The sequence below is a fragment of the Lynx rufus genome, unplaced genomic scaffold (genome assembly GCF_022079265.1).
Source record: "Lynx rufus isolate CCGP_SWC_20201006 ecotype Redwood Valley unplaced genomic scaffold, mLynRuf1.p SCAF_2, whole genome shotgun sequence".
NCBI classification, from domain to species: Eukaryota; Metazoa; Chordata; class Mammalia; order Carnivora; family Felidae; genus Lynx; species Lynx rufus.
Window position 1 is genome coordinate 191,406,993 of NW_025814834.1, and position 10,092 is coordinate 191,417,084.

Here is a 10,092-nt window from a genome sequence, read left to right on the forward strand (position 1 = left end):
TGAAGCACTCAAGACAGATTCCCAAGGGTTATAATGCTTAGCCCAGATTAAGTATCAATAAAAGTTGGATAAAATTATAGTGTCCTTTATGTCCACCCCACCCTTGTCCACCTCTGAGTAATTAATGAACACAGATTCCCAGGCCACATTATTTACCTTTAGACCAAACACCAGCACAAGAGCCAGCCTACCTCTACAGGACAGTCCACACCATTGCCCTTCAACAGCACTTTCTTGCTGTTTTTATCGTATCCAATTCAACCTCTTCAGCGTGGAACCCAAGGTTGCATCCCTGACCCACTTTCCCTTCTTTTCCCATCCCACATATTCCGGTTTGGTCATCCTTGTCCCAGTATGCCTGTTTATGGTCTCCAGCCTACCAAGTGACATCAGTATCTCAGAGACATTTTTAACGACGACTATACCCCACATTACCCCACCGCACACGTCAGTAGAAGCTGGGCCCTAGTGAATAGAGAGCCCGTCCTTGCAGGGTAATTTCAATATAGTTCTCTATCTTTATTGATACACCACCACACACATGAGGGAAAAAACAGTGCTTTTCTGGAAGAGATTGGAGTCCGTCACATTTCAGATGTGGAAGTAAATCCTGATGCGGGCAAGGGACTCTGGCAGTCAGAGCAGCTGCAGTAGGGCTCAGAGGAGCAATCCCTCTTCGTGGCAGGTTTGTGGGAAATGATCATCCCCTCCAGGTCCTTCACTTTGTTTTCCACCGTCTGAAGTTTTTTCAAAATTCTCTCTTGCAGACCCAAGGACAGGAAGAAGTTATTGTCTTGACCCGGGAGAGCGTTCCCTTCTGGGTTGACCAGCAAAGCCTGAAAAAAATCTGCGCTCTTCTTGTAAAGTTTGTAGAGTGTGATGATAAACAACAATATTTTCTAAAATAAAACAACAGAAGTTGAACGTTACTTGTTTATTCGCACAAATGCCTCAGTTTACTAACAGAATCAAAACAAAAACCTAACAGTAACAATAATCCCTCATCCCTACGCCAAGGCTTCTGTTTAACAAAACACCTTCACATCTTTTTTGTCTTTTGATCTTTACCACAAAACACAGTGATACGCAGGTCAGGGATTATTATTTGCATTTAATTAGTGAAGATGATAATAATAGATATCATTTACTAAAAATTTGTCACAGGCAGGGATCTGTGCTAGGAGGGCGTTTTGCCTATGCATGACCTGTTTATGTAGAAAAAAACCAGAACTGGGTAGCCATTTAAATACCTTCCAGTTTGGACCCTGCCATTGTCCAACGTCGTATACTTGGGAATGGTAGAGCCAGGACTGAAACCCAGGAATTCTGACTTCCGTGTAGGTTCCCTCAGGACACAGTGGTCTGAAAAACTAGGTTTCCTGGTCCTGGGGGAAAATTTTTTTTTTTTTTTCAATTTAGCCTACCTTACCTTTTTAAAAAAAAATTTTTTTTTAAACGTTTATTTATTTTTGAGACAGAGAGAGACAGAGCATGAATGGGGGAGGGTCAGAGACAGGGAGACACAGAATCTGAAACAGGCTCCAGGCTCTGAGCTGTCAGCACAGAGCCCGACGCGGGGCTCGAACCCACGGACCACGAGATCATGACCTGAGCCGATGTTGGCCGCTTAACCGGCTGAGCCACCCAGGCGCCCCTGGGGGAAAATTTTTAATGATCTAGGATAGATTCCTGTCAGGATAAAAAAAAAACCAAACAACCAATCATCTTTCTTCCTTGTTATGATAACTGGCCCTGTTTATTGAGTACTTACTGCGTGCTGAGCTTTACATACACAGTATCTCCTTTAACCCTCACTACCACTCTTAAGAGAGGCACTGTTAGCAAACCCATCCTACAGATAAAGGAAAGTGGGGTTTTGGAGGCTGGTTGCTGTCAGTCAACACAGCAAGCGACAGAACCAAGGTTTGAGCCCCCGCGGTCAGACTCCAAAGCCCTTGCTGTTAACCACTTGTTATACTACCTCTTTTTCTTGGCTGAGGTGTCCGGAGGGCTGCGGGTTCATCTAATTGAGCTGAACATTAACCAGACAAGAGCAGAACCCAGAATTATAGAAAACAGTTTGGGTTTTTGGCCTTATATTCTTCTATTAGCTAACTGAAGTGCATGTATACACACATATCCCTGTTGGGGATTTACGTTAGTTAGATTACATTAAATGAGATTTTGGAGATTTGAATTTGGCATCCTAAACGTTGGGTTCAAATCTCAGATTTGCCAGTTTTTACAGTCTATGTCAACTTGGTTCAGTGATAACCAAGTTCGCTTGCCTACAAAATGGAGGTGATAATGAAAATGAAACCTCTATATGAAAACAACCTCTATCCACTTCATGTTATTGTTGGGATTCTAAAAACATTTTGACTAGGGGCTTCTGGGTGGCTCAGTCAGTTAAGTGTCTGACTCTTGGCTGTGGCTCAAGTCATGATCTCACGGTTCGTGGGTTCTGCTTGGGATCCTCTCTCCTTCTCTCTCTGCCCCTCCCCCGAGCACACTTTCGCACACACATTCTCTCTCTCATATAAACTTAAAAAAATTTGGGGGGATCCTGGCTGGCTCAGTTAGTTAAGTGTCAGACTCCTGATTTCAGTTCAGGTCATGATCTCATGGTTTATGGGTTAGAGTCCCCCATTGGGCTCTGCTGACAGGCAGAGTCTGCTTAGGATTCTCTCTCTCCCTCTCTCTCTGCCCCTCCCCTGCTCTCTCTCTCAGAAACAAATAAACATTAAAAAAAAAAAAAGAAAGCATTTTGACTACCTTGTAAATATAGCTATTATTGCTGGTGATAAAACTATGAAGTTATTATTATTGGTGATTAGAAGTATGTAAAATCCTCAATGTTTCTTACAATCCCAGCCAATTATGCTCCTATTCCCCAGAAGAATCCCTGTTTATTGAGTCTGATATTGTTGGGTTTTTTTTCAATGATTTATTTATTTATTTATTTATTATTTTTTTTTTTTTTAAATTTTTTTTTTTCAATGTTTATTTATTTTTGGGACAGAGAGAGACAGAGCATGAACGGGGGAGGGGCAGAGAGAGAGGGAGACACAGAATCGGAAGCAGGCTCCAGGCTCCGAGCCATCAGCCCGGAGCCTGACGCGGGGCTCGAACTCCCGGACCGCGAGATCGTGACCTGGCTGAAGTCGGACGCTTAACCGACTGCGCCACCCAGGCGCCCCATATTTATTTATTTATTTATTTATTTATGTGTGTGTGAGAGAGAGAGAGAGAGAGCGAGCATGAGCAGGCAGGGGTGGGGGGCAGAGAGAGAGGGAGACAGGATCTGAAGCAGGCTCTGTGCTCTCAGCGGAGAGCCTAACGTGAGGCTCAGACTCATGAACAGCAAGATCATGACCCGCGCCGATGTCAGATGCTTAACTGACTGAGCCAGCAATGTGCCCAAGCCTGATATTGTGAAAACAAAGAAATAATGAAAATATCGGTGCCTAATGAATATACATGCCTTGACATCAGGTACAGAGCAATGTCACAGTAAGAACGCAAAGCCAAACCCAAGATCCCAATTATCCTTGCAATGCCTATTCTATGAAAAGGTACCCCTAATGATGTCAGGCACATAGTAAAAACTCAAAGATGAATATGTGATCAAATAAGTTTGAGGTTAAGCTGCCTTCTCAGTTTATAAGCTTGTTTCATCTGTTTTATTCTAAAACAGGCCAAAAACCACTGTGAGAGAGAGAGCGCTTTATGCTCGAAACCTAACTGGCAAAAGTTTTTAAGGATAACCTAGTTTCAACCAATTTCAGAGATTAGGGTTCATCCTTTCCTCATCTGCATGGTCTTAGAATACAGGTATAGCAGCAATGCGGGAGAGAACTAACCAAGTTTCAATTTCTAACTATTTAAATTCCTCTGGAACAAAAGAGTATGACCTGAATTGACCGAACACTTCGTTTCCATAAGATATATACTCCTACTCCCAACAAAAGCAAAAAAGAAATCCGCAGGATAACTTGCACAATTGGAGCAAGGGTATCTAGTACTCCAAAATTTGTTTGCTGAGGTGGACTAGTCTCTCCCAGAAGAGTTGCTTGTAGCCACTTCCTTATTGAGCTCAGAGAGAGATATTCTACGAGGTTGTCCCAGACAGAAGATGAGGACAAAGATGTTGACATTTTAGTAAGACAGCAGCTCCTGGAACTACATGTGCAGAGGCTTCAGGAACCTAGATATGGGCTAGGGAGCGTGGCCTTGGAGCTGAGGTGTTCTGGAGCCATTGTGAACTGTACATTGTGATGTCACTGTTTCAAAGGTCAGCTTGCTTCCCACTCACCCGGTGAACTTTCTCACTCAGAACCAACCAGCTACTGGCCTGGATTTTCGGTTCAGTCATACTGCTTTCTCTGATCTTTGGCAAGTTCTAGCTCTAGCCCAGCACTGTCCAATCGAACTTTCTGCAATGATGGGAATATTCTATATCTGCTCTGTCCGATGTGAATAGTGTGGCCAAGGAATTGGATTTTACATTTTATTTAATTATAACTAGATAAATTTAATTATTTAGCCAATGTGGCTAGCGGTCACTTTCTTGGGGAGTGTAGATATAAAACGCTTCCAACAATACACTGAAGAGACAGCAATTATTAACTGAGGTTAAGTGGAGATTTGAGGATCTAAAGAAAGTTTTCCTGAAGAGTGAATAGTTTGCTCTTTAGGGATTAGGTAAATGTGGAGGGGGGATATTACTGGATCATTTTGTAGCATTCCCTTTTTTCACATGTCACTATTGTTTAGAAATTGTGATCTTTGGGAAGACTTTAAACATATTTGAGCCTCATTTTGCTCATCTCTTTACAGATGGGAATGCCACATCTTTTGCAAGGTTTATGTTAGAAACAAATGATATCATTTTCTAAACACTTGGTAAACAGCGTGCTGTACAATAACTTAAATCACATGTTATCAAAACAATTATTTATTGGCTACTACCTATGTATTTTCAGCAAGGAGGTATGAAAATACAAAATGTATGGTCTGTACCTAAAAAACTTACATGAAAAGAGTTCACACACAAGCATATGAACTGTGAGATCAATTGTGAAGACAGCCAAGAATCCAAAAGTGGGTTTGCACCAAGAAGAGGGAGAGGCAGAAAAAGGAAGAAAAGGGGTCAGTTATGACAATTTTTGGAAAAATATTGTGTGATGCTATTCCAATCTGCTCATTCTGGTCGAAAGGACAGCAAGAGGGAGGCCTGGTAGAGGCAAGAACTGTTTTGTTCTTGCAAGAAGGGGAGGTAAGGCAAGTTGCTTGAGGTGCCAGAGACACATCCAGAAGACGGAGTCCAGAGTGCCGTTGGAAATGTACTTGCGTCAGGATGAAATGATCTACTGGTTCAGGAGTGACTGCTATTGATGTTAAACCCACAGTCTCCTAGTGACTGAACGCAAAATCTTTTCTAGCAAGGAATAAAAGGGACTCAGATAAGACTTTGGATTTGGCTATTAAAGGTTAAAATAGGTCAGAAACTATTAAAGAATGCCAATCAGAAACTTTTTGGAGAAAGATAGGGCTGTGACAACTAAATCATTGCTTGAGAATCTCTATACTAGATTAGACCCCCTGTTACATGGCACCTCTCACTTTACTTTCAAAGCACTTAACACAATTATAGTTATTTGTGAAATTTTTGGTTTCACATCTGTCTTTCCTATTACCAACTTGAAGACAGGGACCATGTCCCTTTTATTGACTACTGTATCCCTAGGGCTTGGCACATAGGAGAAGTCTAAATATTAAGTGAGGGGTGCCTGGGTGGCTCAGTCTGTTAAGTGTCCAACTTCAGCTCAGGTCATGATCGCACGGTTCATGAGTTCAAGCCCCGCATTGGGCTCTGTGCTGACAGCTCAGAGCCTGGAGCCTGCTTCAGATTCTTTCTCTCCTTCTCTCTCTGCCCTTCCCTTGCTCACACTCTTTCTTTCTCAAAAATAAACATTAAAAACTTTTTAAAATAAAATATTAGATGAATGCAAAGTCCCCTGGAAGAATTCAAAATATCTTTATGGCCTACACTGTTCATTCATCAAGTGCCTATTACCGTATCTGTGCACTTGTTTGGGTAGAATCCTTTTATTTATTTATTTATTTATTTATTTATTTATTTATTTATTTTAAGTTTATTTGAGAGAGAGAGAGGGAAAGAGAGAGAGAAAGTGGGGGAGGGGCAGAGGGAGAGGAAGAGAGAGAGAATCCCAAGCAGGCTCCACACTGTTAGCTTATATCCCGCTGCAGGGCTGGAACTCACAAACCATAGATAATGACCTGAGTCGAACTTGAGTTGGATGCTTAACTGACTGAGCCACCCAGGTGCCCCTGGATAGAATCTTTATAGAGTAACTGTTAAGAGGATAGGCGTTTGGGAATACAATGGATCTGGGTTAAAACTTTTGGCTCTCCTATTCACTAACCTTGTTACCTTGAGCAAATTACTTAACTCAAGCCTTAATACCTTGTGACGTGGGGTAACTTTTACCTTGTAGGCCTAGAGTGAGAAGTTGAAAATTTGTGTAAAAGAATAAGCTACCCGTAGAGGTAAGTGCAACTATTATTTGTAGTGACATTTACAAATGCAAGGTATTGTAAATCTCCATAGTATAACATACCTTCAAAGAACCTAGTCCAGGGGCACCTGGGTGGCTCAGTCGGTTGAGCGTCCAACTCCGGTTCAGGTCATGATCTTGCAGTTCGTGAGTTCAAGCCCCGCGTCGGGCTCTGTGCTGACAGCTCGGAGCCTGGAGCCTGCTTCGGATTCTGTGTCTCCTTCTCTCTCTGCCCCTTCCCCGCTCATGCTCTGTCTCTGTCTCTCAAAAATGAATAATACATGTTAAAAAAATTAAAAAGAACCTAGTCCAAAAACCCATTTATAGTTTGACTCCCTTCTTAGACACCTGAACATATCCAAAGATGAATTATCACTATGCAAGACATCTCAGCCCACATTTTTAATTTTTTTTAATTTGTTTTTTAATTTTTTTAAAATGTTTATTTATTTTTGAGACAGAGAGAGACAGAGCATGAATGGGGGAGGGTCAGAGAGAGGGAGACACAGAATCTGAAACAGGCTCCAGGCTCTGAGCTGTCAGCACAGAGCCTGACGCGGGGCTCGAACTCACAGACCGAGAGATCATGACCTGAGCCGAAGTCGGCCGCTTAACCGACTGAGCCACCCAGGCGCCCCCCACATTTAATTTTTTAATTTTAAATATTTACTTTTGAGAGACAGAGGGACAGAGCATGCCAGCTGAGCTGTCAGCACAGAGTCCGACGCGAGGCTTGAAGTCACCAGCCGTGAGATCATGACCTGAGCTGAAGTCAGACACTCAACCGATCCACCAGGCACCCCTCAGCCCACCTTTAGATAGTGTCATCCATCCATCTATCTACTGGGCCAGCCATCAGTCACTTCCACATCAGACTGTATTAAGACTTTTTGACTTACATGCTGCAATTTATGAATCACACAGTGCCTACTTTTAAACCTTCAAAAGGTTCTTCATTGACTTTCAAACAAAATCTGAAATCTAGAAGCTAGTTACTTGGCACTAAAATATGGTTGCTGCTTACCTATCTATCCAACCTTCTCTCTTTTCCCTTTCCCATTTTTTCTCTCAGCATGAGCTATACCAGACTTGTCAAGGTCATGAACACACCACAAAGCCTTTCCACACAACAGGATTATCCTCTCTGGATAATTCCTATTGATTCTTCAGGTTTCAGTCCAAACATGGCTTCCTCAAAGAAGCTCTTCCTGGCCTTTTTGTTTTTTGGCGGGGCGGGGGGAGGCTATCGCAGCCATAGATTCTTTTGTAGCACTTTATGTAGTGTTTTGTTTATTGTCTCTTCTTTACTAGACTCTAATCACCATGATGCAGGAAACTCACTGCCTCATGTTCATCGCTCAGGAGCTAGCAGATAGTATGTGCTTAGTGAATACTTGGCTATAGCTTTCCTGTACCTCCAGTCTTCTTTTCCAGGCTAAACCTGTTGAATACAGGTGAACAGGTTTTTAAATCTCCTGACTATCCTGCTTCCCTTCCTCAAAGTGGTTCAGACCTCCAAAAGCAGTCTGTCACAGAATCTGTTCCTGCAGGTATAGACCAAGCAGGTCAGACTAAGGCAGGCCCCTCTTTCCAGACTCAGCTCTACATAATGGGAGGCTTTGCCTCTGAGTCAGCATATAAAACCAGGGGTATCACAGTTTATTGTGGGGTGGCAGGTGGGGAGAAGGGATTGGGCAACCTTTCAGACTTTTAGAAGTTTCTCTCTGAGAGAAACATGGACTTTTTAACAGTTTACAAATTACTCACTGAAACCATATGAACCAGTTTTCCTTTTTCCTCAAATGAGAAAATGTCAATAATAGATGTATGATTGGCATTGGATTCGCATGACCTTTTACTTACATTTCAAACTTTATTCTCCATTATTCACTTTTACAAACCATATACTCAGTTTAATTACAGAGCTAGGGTGTTTTTGGGACTTTAAATACCACCTGCAACCTTCTAATATTCTTCCTTCACATTAACTTCCCCTCCCTGATACCTTCCGTCAGATGAGATTGGAAACTAGGCTCCACTTATTCCTAGCTTTTATCAGCTAGGCAAAACACTTTATTTCTATCTTTTTAGTTGCCAAATAAGGGTAACTGTACCTACTTCATGAACTTATGAAAATTCAACAAGATAATTTTATGTAAAGTGCTTTAAAAAAGTGCAATTACCCTGAATTCTCACAGTGCTTTCCACTTTGTATTCTAGGCCACTGCTTCTCAAATTTTTCTGTGCCTATGAATCATCTGGAGATCGATCTTACTAAAATGCGATTTGGGTCCAGAAGCTCTGGAGTGGGACCTGACATTCTCCATTTCTAACAAGCTCCAGGTGATGCCCACGCTGCTGGTCCACTTACCACACTTTACAACGTTTAAAGCTACCCCAGCCCTCACATGAAAGCTCCACACCGCCAGATGCCTTGATAAATTTACTTTACATTTTTATCTTTTAAAGCATCTGAAACCGTCACTAAATATGTGTGCACTTAAATATTTGGTTAATAACTATGACTATGTCCTTGGCAGTGCAGGGCAGAAGTAGGCAACCTGGGACTAAGAGACGATAGGTTTGGGATGGAATACTGTGAATACTAATCAAAAACTTTCTTTTCCTTCATTTCCCACTCCACTCTCTCACACGTGTTCATCAACATGGGGAAACACTGAAGTAAGAGAATTCTGGGTAAAAGGACAGAATGAAAGTGTCTGGTACTCTGAACTTCTACCCATTATTTAGGGGGCATTCTTGACTTTAAAAGGGCTTTGAAAACAAAGTCAATGCTTCCAGGTTTGTGCTAGCATTGGGACAAATCCCAAAGACACATCAAGTAAAAATGACAGTATGGAAAGCTAGAAAAATAACTGTCCGACCTTCTGTATTATCATAGAACTACACATGCTGGGTTTGACATAAAACGTGGTCTTATTAAAAAGTCAAATAAAGATGCTCCAACTGGAATAGAAAATAATCTTAGGATGAACCATTTAGGCTTGTACTTGACGCAAACTTTCAATAGCGTTCAACTAGGGTTTGGTTCCACTACAAACGGACCTACTTGGCCCTTTCTGGGGGTAGAAATTAGGAGTGGTCGAATGGATGTAGTTCAGTCTTAAGCAAATTAGCAATCTTCTCTTGTTCTGGGCTAAAAATGAAGCCGCCAGCTGTTTCTCATGCTCAGATCACAGAAAGTGACCTGTCAAAATATCCCATACCTCTTCACTTTATAGGTGAGGAAACTGAAGCCCACAGAAACTAGCTAAAGGTCCCAAGGAGTCAGTAGTAGCCTCAGCCTCTAAGGTGTTCCACTGTCCACTGTTTCTGCCATTTTCTTCTTTCAACAGATGCTTATTTGAGAACCCTATGGTTACCTACTAGGATCTGAACCAAGAAAGCACTTAGGCATTGTGTGTCCATGTGTGTGTGTGTGTGTGTGGGGGGGTTCTAGAGGTCAGAGAAAAGGTCTTAAAATCCTAACGACAGACATAAGAAAGGGATA

General features: G+C 42.0%; 1 protein-coding gene across 1 annotated transcript; it reads right to left on the minus strand.

Moving 5' to 3' along the window:
- Positions 1 to 536: 536 nt before the first annotated feature.
- On the minus strand, positions 537 to 4,157 carry TMCO2 (transmembrane and coiled-coil domains 2). The gene is made up of 2 exons (XM_047082461.1): positions 3,915 to 4,157; positions 537 to 899 (listed from the first exon to the last, which is right to left on the minus strand). Exons 1-2 carry the CDS (start codon positions 4,155 to 4,157, stop codon positions 585 to 587), a joined length of 558 nt encoding a protein of 185 aa, XP_046938417.1. The 3' UTR covers positions 537 to 584.
- Positions 4,158 to 10,092: the final 5,935 nt, after the last annotated feature.

Coding starts and splice junctions, on each gene's coding strand:
- TMCO2 (XM_047082461.1), bottom strand. CDS start 4,157: ATGTCAACATCTTTGTCCTCATCTTCTGTCTGGGACAACCTCGTAGAA. Junction 900..3,914: donor GAAGTGTTCGGTCAATTCAG/GTCATACTCTTT, acceptor GTTTTATTTTAG/AAAATATTGTTGTTTATCAT.